A 17,434-nucleotide genomic window follows, 5' to 3' on the forward strand; every position below is an offset into this window, starting at 1 on the left:
GTCTGGTTTGCGCTAGTATGACAACGGTGGGATCGTTTCAGACAGTGCTATCATGCGCCGCAAAGCGCAGCATTCCAAGAACTAATAATAAACGGCTTCTCACCCAAAGCGATTATCTTACTAGTATACATGAGTTAAAAAAAAACCAATCTGTGAAAGCTACATTGAAAGAGGGAAGAATGTGTTTTTGTCCCAGTATTTATTGAGCCAAAATTCTGAAGCATGTTCCATACTGTTATATTGGGTGAGACGATTGTCCGCACTTGCACCAAAGCGAGGTACAAGGTTGACAGGTGCCCTGAGCTGCGTAACTGGTACGACATCACCCACCCGAGTACCATTTGAGCGCTTCACTCGTTTAAGTATGTGCATTTGAGTGTCACAACCCTTTAAACGAATTAACGCTGGGGCAGAGACTAGGACTCAAACAAAGGTTGTCTAACAAAGAAGAAAGGATAGCAGGGACATCTTAGGATTGCTAGCAGTAAGCTAATACAAAAGAGGTTTGAACTGGAGAACTACTGACTACAACGAGCTACCTATATACATATATTGAAGCGGAGACTGAATCTGAATCTGAACTAACTAACCAATCATTAAATAGAAAAGAGAATCGTACGATGTTCTAAATATAACTACACTATGATGTCATGGAACGTGTGATGGCTGTGCAAGGGTTCTGGAAGGTTCTGGAGTCACGTGACTTAATCGCTTGAGTAAGGAAGTCGAAATCGGGAATGTCGGAGATAGCGGTAGTAAGCGCTAACGGGATAGAGAAGTTGGGGTTAGGGTTTGTGAAGGTTATAGGCACAGACGCTGACTGAGCGCTAACGACGGGCGCTTGTGATGGGCGCTTAACGGGTGTCTTACGAGTGTTTAAGAAAGAATAATGGTTTGTATTTGGAATTCGTGACATTGAGTACTCAGTTCACGATTACTTCCACCTTGTGGAATGATGTCGAAGCGATAGACATAGGTGAGGAAGCGGTCCTTCCATGACCAATATGTGCCAGCTTTTCCAACAGGACGCAGAATCAGCCTAATTTCACCAACGGTGTGCCCTGAGATTTAATAATGAGAATAATAAGCACGGGAGGAGAGAAAAACGTACCATGAAGACCATCGGCAGGCCATGAGCATCTCGCATTGTCGTTTACAATGACTGGATCATACCGGCCGCAAGTCCAGACACCAGAAGGTGGTGAACAATTCAGGGTCTGAGCAGGCCGCACGACACTGATATCATGAAGATCCGTATCCTGCAATTGAAGCTTGAACCAGACCTGGAGCTTTTCGAATGGAAGTGAAGCGGTGGGTTTAGCTCTCCTAGCCCCCCCAATAGTATGAACATAATCCTGCCCATGAGCAGCTTCGCGACCAAGAAAGTCAGCAATGGCTGGTCGCAGGTCTGGAACATCAAACTTGAGAGCTGTGTCGTCAACAGAAATGGATCTAATGGATGGGACATGGGCAAGATGAAATGATGTACGTCCGACAGAGAATGAGCACAATGGCACAGGAACCGTCCCCACCTCCCTGTCCTGGAGGAGCTTCGCAATTGCAAAGTGATTGGTGATGGGGCGTGAATGGCCAGGAGATGTGATGGTCGCAAGAAGTTCTGCTGGGATGTCATCATCGTCATCATTGTCGACATCGAAGTTGACATCATCAGAATCAGAATCACCATGATCTGTAGTCCGCTGATTTGAGCCTGGGATGTTTTCCAGCAGACTCGTTGTGAGGTCGAAGCGACAACATTTATCAGCGCGGTCCAGATGACGAACAGATTTGTGAATCGTAATTGTTATTGTTGCTCGAGCGTGCGGGATCTTTGATTTCGGTGATGTGTGCGTGTTCTGTAGTGTCAGCGGTCCATTGCATGATAACTCCACTGTTTCGAATACTTGGAACTATACTCTGCATAAGCTCAATCTTCGGGATAAACCAGTTATCGATGACTCTATTACGCTGACCGCGACGAAATCCACCAGCTATGATTGCGTGTTTGTTGGCGTGAAATTCATCGAGTGCTGCAGAGATGCGTCCAAGAACATTGTCGTCAATCCGAAGTGACTGCACGAGATAGCGAAAGTCCATCAAAGCTCGGATGGCAGTGATCACGGCACTAGGTGCCGCATCTGCACTAACTGCAATGATTGAGCGCTGGATATCATGCTGAGTGCGTCCTGTGACCTGTTTGAGCTTCGAAATGCCCCCGTGAAAATGGCGAAACCCCATGATGGGCTGCAACACAGAAAAGCGAAAATCAAGCTCTACGTCCCCGACTGCACAAACGAGCCATTTCACATCGTGATCATAAAACTCCCGATGAATGTGGTGGAGAGTTTCGGGAGTGAGAAAATGGGATGGTTCAGAAAGGATCCAGTCCGCAAAGAAAGGGTCGGATACACCATTCAAACGAAACTTCTGAGCTTCACGAAAGAATGCTTCGATATCGTCTGGATCAGCCCTTACTCGGGCGATGCGCAGCTGGGCAAGTGTAGTTGATTTTGTGCGAGGCTCGTGGCGGAAAGGGTCTCCAAACTGTTTGTACATTGCCATAGTGACTGGGGAGGTTTTTCCCCCGACAGTAGCCAGCATCATGGCCTCCGGAGTGTCAACAATATAGCTTACGAGCGGTGTGAAGCAGTATTGACTGTGCCCGATAGGATCGGATAACATAACTCCTTCACGAGCGGCCTGTTTGAGGGGACGTAGCACGATGTTCAAGCATTCATGGATTAGCCGATCCTTGAGTACGCCTCGCATACGTTTTTTTTTGTGAATAAACTTCGGCACAGGGAGGAGGGCAGTAAGAACGAAGGCGTTAGATGACGATTTAAGTCGTGTAGACATGTGTATATTGGCGAGGCTGATGAGGAGGGGATGTGCGACTCTGTCACCGGTCATCATAGAGATATTGGTCTTGTCAGATGACAAAATTGTCCCAAGGAGCGTTGCACCTCTCGGGAGGGCTGACTGTTTGAAAACAAGTAAGTACAACGACTCGCAGAAAGAAAGAAAAATGTACCTGCATGTTCCAGGCGTCATCACCAGTCATCCATTCAGAGTATATGCGGCACAGTCGCTGCGCAGTAGCATACACCCTGCGAGGCGTAAAATCCATTCGATCATGAAAGAAAGGGTGATTTAAGAGGCTCATGATACATTCCAGGGGATCACGCCAATACAAAATGACAGGTGATTTTGTCAGATGTACAGTAGGGATTACTTGGGACATCCAGGGTGGACCGCCAGGCAGCATTTCCGCTCGACCGCTGTGGGTATCACAACCTGGCAGGCACATATAAGAAAAGTGCTCAGCCAGTATAAGTGAGTCTTGGCTCTGCCTAGCTGCTATACTCGCAGAATGCAAGAACGTTCGACCCTAAAGGGGAAGCAAGGAAAGCAAGGATCCACGGAATGATGCTGAACAACCCTGGTGAATGGCGGTGAAAGCGCGAGAAAGTGCGCGCGGGAAAGCGAAGTGCGAAAGTGCGCGAAGCGCGGGAAGGTAGTGCAAGTGGTGCACAAGTGTAGAAGACGGATACTGAGACTGATAAGAGGAAAAGCGCGGATCTAGACGGATACTGACAGTGCCACTAGCTATAGACTGATGCTAGGGCCTCAAGATGATGATGGATACATGCATTGCATGGAACTAACTGGTGATAGATACTGAGTGGTAGGAAGGTGGTGGTAGGAAGCTAAGGTGGAAAAGTTCGGTGTAAAACGAACATGAGTGTATGTAAGTTCTACCTAAGCGCTCTCCCAGGGCTCGGAGCCGAATAGGGAGCGCTCTAAGTATGTAAGTGATGTAAAGTGATGTAAAGTAAGGGTCCATAACGAAATAGGAAGTGTAATATGCCAAATATGGTCAGATAATGAAAGGGACATACCGAGGGACTGGTTGGACAATGGATGGATGCTCCTGGATGATGTGCGACGCAGTGCGCTTAAGCGCGAGAAAGCGCGCAAGGCGCGCACGCGGGAATACTGCGCGTTGTGCGGGAAAGTGTTGCGCCTATGGCGCGTTCCGCGGGAAAGTGGTGCGCTCTATAGGGAATGACTAGAGGGTGATGGTGCGAGTTGTGCCGTGAAGGCCAGTCATCAGAATTCGTAATATGAGCCCATATGAGCCTGCAGAAACGCGAGTCTCTACACCGCGTAGTTCCTTGGCTGAACGAAAAGATAATGGAAGACTCTTGATCTTAACAAGACACTTATCAAAATAGTAAACTCAATGAATAAGTCTAAAACTGACCATCTCGAGTGAAAGAAAGCTGTCGACCTTCGCCATGCTCAACCCCGAATGCAGTAACCACAATGCAACCTCCCAATCTTTCCGGCCGCTAAACGGGTAATAGTGATTTTCTTTGCGATACGTGTTGTTTGCATCAGAACGAAACGAGTCGAGGAAAGTGTGACCCCTGCCATATGTTTGAGGGGGTTTGGGATGCCAGTCGATGAAGTCTGAGTCAGTCGGTGTCACCTCCTTGTGGACTTGATCATCACCCTCATCACTTCTACCCTGAAATACCCCATCCCAGTCTCCAACTCCAGCCCCATCAAGCTCCTGGTCAACATCAGGAATATTTGGTGCGTGGTCGACATCCATGGAGTCTGAGTCTGCGGTATGGACGGACACTGAACACAAACGAATGAGATCCTGTAGCCAAGTACTACAGCCAGAGCGAGGCTGACTCATGTGTCGGGCAACAGCGCCGTGGTCTTTGAAGTTGTCTTTGCCGCACGAAGGACACTGGTATGAGTTGGACATATTAGTTATGGAGGTGAGAGTTACATTCTCGGAACCAATAAAATTGTTTTTCTAACATGCCATGTCAACAAACACACCAGTCAAGCTGAATATCAGTGATTTACCATCAACCTCACGTTGCCCTGTTCACTGGCATGCAAGCCTTAATAATATGTGTCACTCTGGTAGCGGTATTTCGGACTTGTATGACATAGTCGACGCTATCAGGTCAATGGTAAGTAACTCATACCTTACGTCATAAACAATACTCCTTAACATTTTCACAGACGATCAGTGATGCCGATAATCTCGAAGCGAACCTCGTCCTGGACCTCTCAAGGGCAAGACAGGATGTCGTCAACGCAGAGAAAGTGCTTGCTGACTGTGTGGTCTGCGAACACGAAGTCTTGGCGAATCTCTCCAAGCACAAATCCGATATTTCGAAGCAGAAGCTCGCCAAGGCAGATGTAGGAATAGCTCACATGCGGATAACATTTCAAAAACATGGTCTCTCTCACCACGGACCCGCACAGAGTGTTTTGCAAGGTAAGTTCTTACAATTCCATACTACCCTACAGCACTACAACGCTAATGTTATATATTTAGAATCACTCGAATGTCATCACATCACGGTCCAGCTAGATTAATGTCGACATACACCGCCCACTCAGTCCGTTTCGTTTTCTCTCTTTTTTCTTCGTCCCTTCCGCGATCACACGCCGCCCAAAACTACTGTTTACCGCATTTTTTGCATGTATATATTAATGTAACTTTAAGTATATCAGTACAATAGATGTCATTGCAATGATGATCGCAGGTTGTGTTTGAATTCTGAATTTCTGGTTCCGAGTTCGCACTTGATAAAATTTTGAAACCCATTGTAATTGAATTGAAGTATACTAATAGCGCTACTAGGATGTAATACACTGGCAGTATAGTAGTACTAAGGTGTAAAGTCCTGTAGGGCATATAGAACTGTGAGCAACTGGATACCTTGTGGTCACAAGTGTGCTGGGAACTTGGGGAACTGTGGAGTCTGTAGCTGGCTGGACAGGAACGCAAATGTTTGTACTTCCTGTGGGAAAAGTTGTGGTTTACTGATGCTGAAGGTCACAATTCACATGGCCGTCGCTGCCACCAATTGAGGTTCGCAGTGCCATAGTTGTTGTTGGACACTGACTTATACCGTCATGTCAGGGCATTGATTTTCTTACACTTGACAGAAAATATGTGGTTCTGGGATACCCACTGATACCTAGACTCAGGTAGTATGCCATCCAGATACCAAATTAATAAAGGTTGAAGTATCTCCGAAGCCCAAGCGATACTTAGCCTTGGAACTTACCCAGGGTATTCTTTGTCATATGCTTATCTGACAGATCTCGGTCACCCCATCCCATGTACTTACTGAGTTCGACTCAACCAGTGAGATGTCAACATACTAATGTGGTTTGCTGAATAGTAATGCTGGTGGAAAAATCAGCACTGATTTTTCTTATATCCGTCATATTGAGCTCTGCAGAAACAGTTTTGATTCTTAGGACACGTCACTCCGCGCGCATAAGTTTATGTATGACCATTGCGTACTTCCCCTCCAACGTAATACATGGTTTCAGGAACCCTGCTCCCACCTCCCTGTGGGTAGTACCACAAAGAAATCATAGACCCCCAGCACCTCAATCCTAATCCTCGCACCTTGATCCCCAGATCTCCTAGACTTGTGACCTGTTTGAGTGATGCAGGTGGGTATCTACCACCATTTGGATAACTTAGTTGGCAGTAGGGGTAGGGCCTTTGGGCGTTGTCGTAGGTAGCACTCATCATTATGTTGAGGCCACACCGGCTTCTGTCTGCCAGACTCGAAGGCAGACACATTGCCATTTGCGCGAGTCCACTCTGTATGGTCATACATCTCTCCGAGATCCATCATGATGCTCCAGCCTCCGCGGTCCCTGTCACCGGCTCACCGTCAATCCTGCTGCGTCACATCTGTACGACCGCCTCGTGCCATGGCTCCCGCAGGAGTTGCCGCATCTTGGCACCTCGACAGACTGGACTGGGCTGCCCAGGTGATAGAAGGACCGTCCAAGGTACATGAAAGATTCGTTTCTAATGTCAGTTCATCTGGCAGCTATGCTTTTCAAACGGGACTGTGTTCGAAGAACTTCAAGTTGTCTTCCTTCTAGCCTCGCAGGCTTCAACTACTGATACCGCGGACGTGCCGCGGACATTGAAAATACCCCAAACTAGTAAACACGTACGTCGTGCTAGTACTGGCATGGCATGCTCCCATCTATCTGCAAGTCGACAACTAGCGCGTAGCTCACTTCATTGACTGCTACTTGTGTTGGACCCTATAACGAGGGACGGGCGTTGATCCTGTGGTTTGTGCCAGATACTTTTATTTCTGCACATTCTTCAGTGGAAGGAAACGCCATGCAAGTTGAAGTCCTTCAGGACTTGAAATTGGGGTGCGTTGGTCTCTTTCGATTTTTTTAGTGACGACTAATAATATAACCATGAGTCATTGCAGCAAGCTCTTGGGTTACTTGATTGTTCCTAGTGCGCCGGGAGAAGAATTGCACGGCATCGAAAAGCCTGGCTACCCATGTGAGCGGGGCGACATGCGTATGTCGTCTACCTTGAAGAGTATATTCCACGAGATAGGTTACATTTAGTGAGTCACGGTTGGAGAAATGAGACGCACCATGTCTAATGGAGGCAACTTGCAAAAGTCTTGGGGATGCGGTGTGATTTTTTTTCGCGGTGATCTCCGTGTTCTGTTCCAAGGCGGATCTGCGGGGATTCGGATTGCACTACACTGCCTGCGCTAGTCTAAAATGCGGTCCCAATCGTCATTTTCTGATTTGGAGGCTGTGGCCTGAAAATAACTCTACAGATCGTTGACTGGTTGTCACGGTCCCACAGCATTGTGCACAATTCATATCTATTTGAAAATCAAACTAAAATTTCCACTGTGTTCTAACACTGACAGATCTAACATTGAAGAGATCATCAGGCGGACGTGAACGAGAATCGTCCAGAAGCTATGCAAAAAAAAAATAGAAACAAAGCGGAGTTTTGGTGAATGACAAGAGACGTGAGACTGAAAACTCATGCTCAAACACACTCGTTAAATATACCGCCATCGTCATCACCACCAGATCACCCCCATCTCCATCACGCCCTACGTCACTATTCACTCCCCAATATACCCTACAAGGACTCGCCTTCGGTCTTTTATAGGTATGATTGTTGATATCGAATCCGTCATAGCGCCAGAAATTCTTTTTATCAATCTGATACATCTTGAAGCTTGAAGACTGACAACCGTGAAATGAAGCAGAGGTCGCCATGGTTCTGAGCAAAGAGCTGCAAAAAGGAGATGGAGCATGGATGCGCAACAACACAGCATGACGTGGTAGACGCCATCGCCGGCGGGATCTCGTGCTTATATATGTTGTAGATATCCCCACTAATATTCATCCCGACCTTCAGGAATCTCCACGGCATGGCCGTCCGTGCACATACTAACAACTTCACCCACTTAGATTCCTCTCACACATATTCGAAAACGTGTTATACTTGTTACCGAATGCCTTCACCGTACATACATCCGGTCACTTCATCTTTGTGGAGTGGCGCATCTAAAACGGCCGGCGGGAACGGCAAACCGGTGGGGGTACATCTCACACTTGGGCATTCGCGTGCTCTGAAGTCCAGCGGGGCCCCTAGACTAGATAGCATTATCTAGCATAAAGTAGTACACTTTGAATGGACAAAAACTGAAACAAGAAAAAAGTGAACCCATGGCGAACGGTCGATGAGAACAAGGAGGAGTGAGAACAACAAACATAACATGACATAAGAAAACACGGGGCGACCAGCGGTGGTGCAACACAAGGAATTACCAAACTTGCAATACAAAGAGGTGCGGAAGCCTAGATACTACCCCTCTTCAACCTCAAGTGGGTCTCGTAAATGTGACGCCAGATGGTATCGCGTCGCATGACGCGAACTGTCGGGTCATTGCGTTTGTAGTAGTCGCAACCCTCCCATCGGCATTCGATCTTTACTACTGTTGGGCCAGTAAAATGGATGGCTTTACAGTGGGTCTTTAATTCCTCCAATGTCCCAATGAATTCGCAGTGTGTAACGGCATCGTCGTTTAGCCACCGGCAGGACAGGAGGGGAGATAAGGCGTAGCCTATTTGTTCGCCATGACTTGCATGAGGCTGTATTACTCGTGAAGATTCCACTGCCAATGGTGGAGGCATCATAGGCGTGAAAGGCAAGCTTAGATGTCCCGGCCGAAGGACGGTATGAGTCTGCCATTGATATGGCAAGGTGTTGTACGGCGAGAAATCGGAGGTGGACATATTATGATCAAAGATGGAAGGCAAAGGCGTATGATTAACCGCGGTATACTGCGAGGGAGTAGTGGACCACGAAGAGTGACCATTCGGATACGCCCTGTGTATGAGTGACTATGGGCAAACAGCTACTTATACATGGTAACGAAAACATACATTTGGGATGTTGATGGTGACGAGCAGCCGCTTCCTGTTACAGGAGAAGAGGAGTACCCGATGCTGGTGACACCTTCTAATGCTGTATTGTAGTACTGGATGCTATTTGGTGTATTATTCCACTGGGAGCCATGATTTGGAACAGATGGAAGCATCGTGGTGGTAGAGTAAGAGTAGGCAATTTGTGGTGGTGACATGGCCAAGGACTGGGAAATGGATGTGGATGTGGAAACGGATTCCAACTGTGTTGAATATCGTGGAAGGTTGTCATCGAGGCCGTCTTGATCGGCCGCAAGTTGATCTGGGTTGGGTATACTGAATGATAGGGCGATGAGAGCAAGCAATAGTTGCATAGCATATAACTTACTGGTTCCAGGGAAAATTCATGGGGGGGATGGGGGGAGATGATATGTGTTCTGCGGTCATTAAATGACCATCTTTGAAAGGTTCGGGTAAGCAAAAAAGATTGCAGCACCCTAGTAAACCAAGTGGCGTTGCTTACATAGTGACAAAATATACACGGATCAGTCCCAAACAAGTTCCCCGCGATTTGCGACCGATGACTCGACTAGAGAGGGCATCTATAACCAGTTAGTGTGACCAGGTATCGAAATGACTGGCAATCATTATACTGTACGTCAGTTGGTACCTTTGCAATACAAACAAGGATGAATGCCAGCACGGGTGCATGCCATACTTGATTGTAAGACGCATTCGAGGCTCGGAGAAGGCGTCCACAACAGGCAGGTGTGGCCAGCCGTAAGTGCTCCGAATATCGCGAGTAATCGCCTGCAAAGGGGGGCATGCAAGCAATTGCTGTAGTTCGAGAAAACCCGGGGTCCATTTTGTGCAAGCAGACTTGAAAATCTCCGAAATGATCACGTTGATATGTAGCTTGATGGTGATTGAGGTGGTAATTCCTCCAAAAGCTTAAGAGATTAATGCCGCTTCCTGAATCACAACTTCACTGAAACAGAAGAAAAGATTACGGATAACCTCATTCTGGTCATTGCGGCAGGCTCCTTCCCACAGTGAGGCCTCTGTGAAAATCGATTGTTCCGACGGAGATCGATCAAAATCAACGAGACGGACGCCGAAGGACGCAGCTGACTGTGCACACCTCGTTCATTGCACTTAAGCTTGCGAGGAATCGTTGGTATTATTTTGTTCCATAGATGTACGACTCGTAGCGACGCTGGTTGATACTAGTTCGAGTCGATGGAACATGCAGTCAGGTATTTTAATACTGACTTGTTGCTAAGGTTACTCCTCAGGTCTCGGGCTCCGCCTTCGAAACCTAGGTACTTCACGAGATTTTGATCTAGCGGCGCCGCATATCAGGACTACTAGGTTAGGGACGTGGTGCAGGGAAGGTTGGCATTGGCAGCATGAAGCTAATATTTTAGTGGCACAGCTTTTGGGGGCGATGTCTGATGTAACTCACCCAGCCAATCACCGCATGTGAACAATTTTTAGGATCGAGGAAGGACTACTGGAATTTTGGGTAAGGAATTAACGAAAAGCATGCACGAACATCCACAACGTGACTCACCTAAACTTAGTAGTGTTCTGGAAATCCATGCAGCATTTCACAGCACCCGCATTGGTTCTGAAACCCCGTTTGACAGCGGAGAAAAAAATGAAATACAAATAAAAACAAAGTCCTCAAAATACAGGAAGACGTGTTCGGAAAGGGATGAAACAGCAGGGTGCATAGAAGGTCTGGGCGCGGTCACGGTTACAGCAGCTTTGTAGGAGGCCACCGGAAATTCCTTGTCGAAAAAAAAACGGAATTTGTCAGGGGATATGTGCTGTAGCTATACTACCCGTGCTGTAGCAATACCTATTGGGGGAGGAGCATACTTGCAGTGCGTAGAGCAATTCCGTGAAAGGAATTGTGGTGCTAGAGAGCGGGCGAAGCGTCCATCTGGCTGCTGCGAGGACACTATTGATACGGGTAGAATGTCGCCAAAGTGTAGTCAAAACCACCAGATTTGTGAGGGTCCCAGCCGCACCTACTAGTGTGCCACGGATGATGTGCAAAAGTCCAGAACGATGTCAAACGCGCTCCGCACACAATGTCCATTTTTTCGCAGTGTCTGAGACCGAGGAAACATGCCTGGTTGCGAGGAGAAGGGGGACAGCCAAAAAGAGACCAGGCCAAAACACGTTATTGAGAATGAGATCTCATTGTCTACAGCGCGCTTCCACCGGACTAGTGCGAGCTTCAGAGTGTCGGGGATGAGGGCAGGAAGCAAACATCTTTCGAGACTCATGTATCGGAAAGACACGCATATACGAAATAACGACAACAGACATTCACCAGCGTATGCTGGGTTTCTCAGAACCATCAGCTCGACGTGGTCGCCGGTGCCACAGCCTGGCACTCAATTTTCCAGGTCACGTGCTCTACTGGTCATTGCGGTTGACGTTCGGATGTTTAACGTCGTTGAAACGTTGACCATTGGATGACTTTCCGCAGCGTTTAGAACGTCGTTCCGAATCTAAATCTATCTTCTGAAGTCTTCATGCCGACGTGTCGCCGTCAAACGTTATTGTTTTGCAAGTTCGCATCCCAAGAATACCCAGTTCGAGTCAGGCTTTTGCTGAGCGTTACAAGGCCCCCCCTTCTAGATTCAAATGCTGTTCAAACCATGTTAAACACCTAAACGAGCCTCAATTTCCGTGACTAAGTATGTTGTAACCGTCGCTTACATGCCTTTTGACACCTCAACACTATAGATTAGAATCTGGATACGACTGGTCTACAGTTTGGAAAGCATTTCTAGGACAGATCGCTCCCTCGCTCTATGGTGGTCTTCCGTTGTTACCAGTGGTCTTCACAGTTTTATTTATCGATGAATGGACTGATCACGAATCAGCTGATTCGAAACGCCAGCCGTTACGCCAGGACCTTCAGCACTCCGCGAGTCCACATGAGAACCCATACGCGTGCCAGACTCCCTCCCTTATGAGGTGAATCATTACGAGTGCGCTGGATATCATACAGGAGCGTGATGGGCGTAAGCACTATATCGCCCTACTGAATGGGGAGTTGGATCTTTCCCCAGCAGTGCGCTTGTAGCAACTCGGTACGCTATTGTCGGTCCCCAGCTGGATATGCACTGAGGGTGGGTTCAGGACTTTTCCAGTGGTCCGCAAAACTCAAGACATCGTCTTACATGCCTTTGCTCAGTATTCTACTGATATCCTACTAGTGTTTTGATCACAGGCACAAAGTCCCGGTCGACCTGTTACTCGTCCCATACCCATATCGATATTCCTTGCCACTCAGACTGAGCCCATAGTCCATTCAATTTTGTTGATGGCCAGCGAGAGCAAATTGCCTCACTCTTCGAATACAGCCACCGCTTCCGAATTGCTGGTAGCACGCTGACAGGCAGCGCTTCAAGTCAGCTGCACATGCAGAACTTTGCGTGACAGGATTGCATAACGTCCGTAGTAACATTTCTTCCGGTGATCGGTTATTTTCAATTCTGCTATTGAAGCCGGCATATCGATTTGGCCAGACAATTGAAACGTTGACACGGGGTCTATATACGCCCATGCATGATCTGTTCTTGGTCATGGTACGGGTGAGAATGTTATATTCTCTGAATTGTTTGCATTATTGTGTATTATTTCACTTGCAAACATGCCTTGAATGCTGACAGTTGTGCGTCACTTTAGGACCAGGTATCGGGGCTGGATTAAATCAATGCGTCCGCGGGTGATCCCTCCTGTATCGGCGTTATGAAATATCTACCAAAATGACATGTTGACATTCGGTCAGCCATAATTATCCGCGGGGCCTGGTCAAATCCTCGGTGAGCAGCCCACAAATTTCAATGTAGGAATAATGCAGTCTAAACGAGTGGTCATCATCAGGATATGAACTAACTAGTCCGAGTTTGGTTCCAAATGCAACCGCCTTCTCGTGTTTTACACTTGTTGAACTAGTATGGGGACATTTATTCCAAACTTAAAAGCTTGATAGCCCGAGCCCATTGGTAACAGGGATCGCAGAAAATGTTCATGAGATCGTCAATATAGCGCGCATCCAAAATACATCAGAATATCCCGGCAAGGGTATCTTCGTCCACTGCCATGTTTTTCAATATGTCTCTGGCTCTCGCAGGTCTTGATATAGTGGAGCGTTCGTTGGCGGCACTTTCTTTGACTTTCAGAGCTACACTGCGTAAGAGCCCCAGTTTTGCGAACAGCGTGGCTGCCGGCTCCAAGTAGTCGTCCGAATCGGGAGATAGGACAGCAAGGATGGCATGCGATGCTAGGGCTGATGGAGGTGTTCCAGAGATCAAGTATGCACTGGCGATGACGGTCAATAGTGAAACTAAATGTAAGTGTTTTTTTCACTTACTTTACAATCGGCTTCAGTGATTGCGGGTTTGCTGACAATGAGGCTATCAACGTTGCTGTTGCCTGAACGTAATGATCTAAGAGATTCGTTAGCACAAGCACGAGATCAATCCCAATCCTCAATAAAACTTACCCTCGTGTTTCCCGGAATGCGTCATTGACAAGTTCAATGCAGGTTTCTCTAGCCTTATCTCCAATACCACCGTGCGCAGAAGAACTCTTCACGACGTTCGACAATGCAAGAACGAAGCTAGCAGCAATCTCCTCCTCGCTGGATCTCGCACCAGCAATAAGCTCCGTAACAACAGGATCAACTCTTGGCTGGCTGTGCATGAGGATACCCAAAGCATCTGCTGCACGAGTTCGTACGACGGCAGAGGACGTGTCGCTGATTGCCTTGACAAATGTGCGCTGAAGCTGAGGGAAGAACGGTTTAACGTGACCGGGAATTCTCTCGAGCATCGAGGCCAGTGCACTGAGGATGGCAGTCTTCACACCAGGAGGATATGTGGTGGCTTGTTTGCAACACGGATGAGGGGCCCAGTGAATGGCACCACGAAAGGTTTGATAGCAGACTCCTCCGTCCGTTCTACCAAGTCTCCGATAGCGTATGCTGCATTTTCGCGTTGTTCGTTGCTGCCATTCGTGAGACCAGCAATAATGATAGGGACGGCGGGTGCGACTCCCTTTTGCAGACTGAAACCAGGAACATATCGGCCAGGTGCGCCAGTGCTCTCGATCGTCCGGCGCAAGGGGACTACGAGGGACTCCAGCTCATCCTTTGGCACTGACTTGACGAATACATCAAATGCCTGCCAAGCCGCAGTGTGGACTAAAACCTCTTGGTCATCGAAGAGAGAAACAAGCTGTCGAACCCAGTCAACACGGTATAATGACGAATCCAGCTCAGATTCCTCGCAGAACACTGCAAAGAGATTGCAGGAGCTAATCCGTTTTGGCGCATCACTCTTGGCCCTGAAGCAGAAGACAATCAGTAAATGTGCAAGCTTACAGAGCGAAGGCAACTGACCACCCAAGAAGGAGCAACATCAAGGTGTTCAAACCCTCCGGGTCTTCTATCGAGGCTAAAAGTGCACGCACAGCCTCGTCGATAGCGCTCCGTAGTCCATCGTCTTGATCTTCTTCCAAAACCTTTACTAATGCTCCAAGGATGACAATGAGGCGCTTGCTCAAGGCATGACCAGCAACGGTGACAAGAGACGCCAAAGCTCTGGCATTGAAAACCGTCATAGGTGTGGCAATCAAGGTTGGGATGAGAACAGGGAACACAGTAGACGCCCGGACCTTTAACTGGGTAAGTACATCCTCGTTCACAAACGAAAAAGACGATGCCATACCGACATGACCTCCCTCAAGGCTTGAAGTGCGGTGTCTGAGCTTGCACCAGGCTGGCGTAAAGCCTCTAACAAAGTGGGGATCGTCTGGTCAATCGCTTTCGCGCCGAGATGTTCTTGAAGTACATCAAATGCCTTCGCGGCCGCCGAACGTACCACTAGCGTCATCATCCACCAGAGAGGCACGGACCTGTTAATGATTTCGTTTTCATGGCCATCCGTTGTGCATCGGTTGCTCTCCCTAATACCGTGAGGCGCTGCGGAGGCCGAAGCGTCCTTACATCCTCGCACAGCATGAGGCCACCTTCGCGGGTACGATCAGGAATTGCGACTTAGCATGGAGAATTGAGAAAATTTCGCCCAGAACCTTCTCGCCAGACTTGCGGCTGAGCTCTGCCGTGGTACGAGTGGCAGTCTTGAAGAAAGGGGTGAATGAATAGATACTTGATCATGGCGTATAACCTTACCTCTTGCTGTTCGAAACTCCTCGCTGGAGTACAGTTTCACCAACTGACTAACAAGCTCCGGGAGAATTTCGCGTACTATGTCGTCATCGTCAATTGTGACCACTAAACACATCTGCTGACTCACCAGTACGGGGTGTGTTGTGCACGAGCGCCTTCCAGATGTGAACAGAAGACTGACGAACAACGTTGACTGCATCTTGTCTTGCAAGATATAATGCCGATAAAATACGGTTACGACGTTCCTCTCCAAGAACATCTGTGAGCGCACGGCGAGAAGATTCTGCGACTGCAACTTCGGCCACTTCCTCTTCCTCTTCAACTTCAGCCTTTCCACTAATACCTGATACCTTGAATAATAGTTCTCCAACAAGAGTGATTGATGATTGCTAATGATCTTGGTAAGGTCCTGTAAAAATATGTTGCAAAAAATACTCACCCTAATGCGCCAGCCAGCATCGAACATGCCTTGCTCAAGTTCAGGCAGGAGCAAGTCGATCGCCTTGGTGGAGTAATTGGTAACAATCATCCGCCCTGCTCGCATAGCGGCTTCCCGGACGTATTCTTCCGTATCAGACAGTCCACTTAAGATGGGGGATATGATTTTCGGTAAATGTGGTTGGAATCGAGCGCCGAAGGTAGCCGGTAGATACACGAGGAGAGACATGAAACCTTCCCTGACGGTACTCCGAGGGGACTGCGCATTGGCGAATGTCAGGGAGAAGGCCCTCAAGTCGTTCCATGCCGAGTCCGGATAGCACTTCACTAAGACCCTGAGCCGCACCTTGTCGATCAACACCTGAGGTGTCGGTCTTAAGTGTTCTCAAAAGTCCGGGGACAACGTCGGGGAAGTGGGCTTCTCCGAGACGTTCAACAAGTGTCCCGAGCGCTTTGGCAGCAGTCGCGCGTGCTTCCGGCACGGGATCAACCAGAACGAGGTGCACCAACGGCAAGAGCGAAGACAAGTAAGGCACGAAATCTTTAGAGTCCGTCAAAGATGCAAGATTGCCAACAATTTGAGCGGCTCTCTTCTTGCCCTCCGTCCCTCGTTCCCGCAATCCACGTTCGATAATGGTATGACCTGCGGGCCATAAGTTATGAGAATAACAATTTGACGCAGCAACTCACCAGCGCCAGAGAGGAGTGATCGATGTAGTGATAAATGATGTTTTCAGGAGGGCTGAAAGCATTTGTCGTCTTCGCAGGATCCACAAGCGCCTTTAGTAGCGTCGGAACAAGCGCCTGTATCTCGGGGTTGTTGATGACTTCTCCAAACTGCTTTAGACTCTTGTTGGCCGCAGTTTTGACTTGGGCATGGGTATCCGTCAGAACGCCAGTAAGGCGTGGAATGACAATGGGCAGTGATAGTGATAGTTGTCGGGGCGAGCAGTAGGCCATCATGCCCATCAATTCAATGGAACCCTTTTTAGACCTCCACTGTTTCTCGTCCAAACCAGACAATAAGGAAGGGAGAATGAGCTTGACGCCATATCCAGACATATTGCCCATGATTACCCTTGCTGCATCCTGAGCAGCCTCGCGCACGTCTGCTGTCGTGTCACCGAACGCGGTCAGGAGAATGGGGAGGATAAATGTGATATAGGGCTCGAATAGTGCCGAGCGTATTCGACAAAGTTTCGAATGCAAACATTGCACCTTGACGCGTTTCGAAACGCTTTTTGTCCTCAGCAGCTGTCCGGAGGCGGGTTGATGACATCGTATTCTTTCATGGCGCCTACTCCCAAACCCTTAATAGTACCTGCAAGACCATAGGCAGCTCCCCGTCGACTAGCATATTTCGATCCATCGAAGAGCTCCTCAAACAAGTGATCAACGAGCTTGCGTACGCCCGGGCCCATGAGCTTCACTAAAGGGACAAGACAGTCAGAAACAGCTATTTGGACTTGTTCTGCCGGAAGTCTTAAGAGCTTCGACCAGTCGGTCGACAAT

At 48.2% G+C, this 17,434-nt stretch overlaps 3 protein-coding genes across 3 annotated transcripts; all 3 read right to left on the reverse strand.

Moving 5' to 3' along the window:
• Positions 1-923: 923 nt before the first annotated feature.
• On the reverse strand, positions 924-4,618 carry DFJ58DRAFT_848691 (uncharacterized protein; the record flags this gene model as incomplete). Its single annotated transcript, XM_041393670.1, has 6 exons — positions 924-944; positions 973-1,061; positions 1,112-1,690; positions 1,785-2,979; positions 3,032-3,107; positions 4,323-4,618. 6 exons carry the CDS (start codon positions 4,616-4,618, stop codon positions 924-926), a joined length of 2,256 nt encoding a protein of 751 aa, XP_041235190.1.
• A 3,858-nt stretch (positions 4,619-8,476) lies between these two features.
• On the reverse strand, positions 8,477-10,040 carry DFJ58DRAFT_750677 (uncharacterized protein). Its single transcript, XM_041387758.1, has 4 exons — positions 9,791-10,040; positions 9,656-9,725; positions 9,289-9,603; positions 8,477-9,232 (listed from the first exon to the last, which is right to left on the reverse strand). The coding sequence occupies exons 2-4, from the start codon at positions 9,712-9,714 to the stop codon at positions 8,701-8,703; spliced, it is 906 nt and encodes a 301-aa protein (XP_041235191.1). The 5' UTR covers positions 9,715-9,725; positions 9,791-10,040; the 3' UTR covers positions 8,477-8,700.
• A 3,318-nt stretch (positions 10,041-13,358) lies between these two features.
• Positions 13,359-17,351, reverse strand: DFJ58DRAFT_848695 (armadillo-type protein; the record flags this gene model as incomplete). Its single annotated transcript, XM_041393671.1, is given in 14 exon segments — positions 13,359-13,639; positions 13,672-13,742; positions 13,799-14,140; positions 14,161-14,640; positions 14,696-14,970; positions 15,024-15,210; positions 15,302-15,435; positions 15,488-15,510; positions 15,536-15,562; positions 15,612-15,873; positions 15,924-16,249; positions 16,269-16,565; positions 16,609-17,176; positions 17,224-17,351. Coding segments are annotated over 14 exon segments (3,401 nt in total), but the record flags the coding sequence as incomplete, so codon positions are not given.
• Between the last annotated feature and the right edge of the window lie 83 nt (positions 17,352-17,434).

The sequence above is a fragment of the Suillus subalutaceus genome (assembly GCF_016647625.1).
Source record: "Suillus subalutaceus strain FC151 chromosome Unknown DFJ58scaffold_343, whole genome shotgun sequence".
Lineage (NCBI taxonomy): Eukaryota > Fungi > Basidiomycota > Agaricomycetes > Boletales > Suillaceae > Suillus > Suillus subalutaceus.

Excerpts from the sequence above, each read along its gene's own strand:
- DFJ58DRAFT_750677 (XM_041387758.1), bottom strand. The coding sequence starts at position 9,714 with ATGACCGCAGAACACATATCATCTCCCCCCATCCCCCCCATGAATTTT. Across the intron at positions 9,604-9,655 it reads ATGAATTTTCCCTGGAACCA|TATACCCAACCCAGATCAAC; the intron begins GTAAGTTATATG and ends CCTATCATTCAG. Across the intron at positions 9,233-9,288 it reads TCACCATCAACATCCCAAAT|GGCGTATCCGAATGGTCACT; the intron begins GTATGTTTTCGT and ends ACTCATACACAG.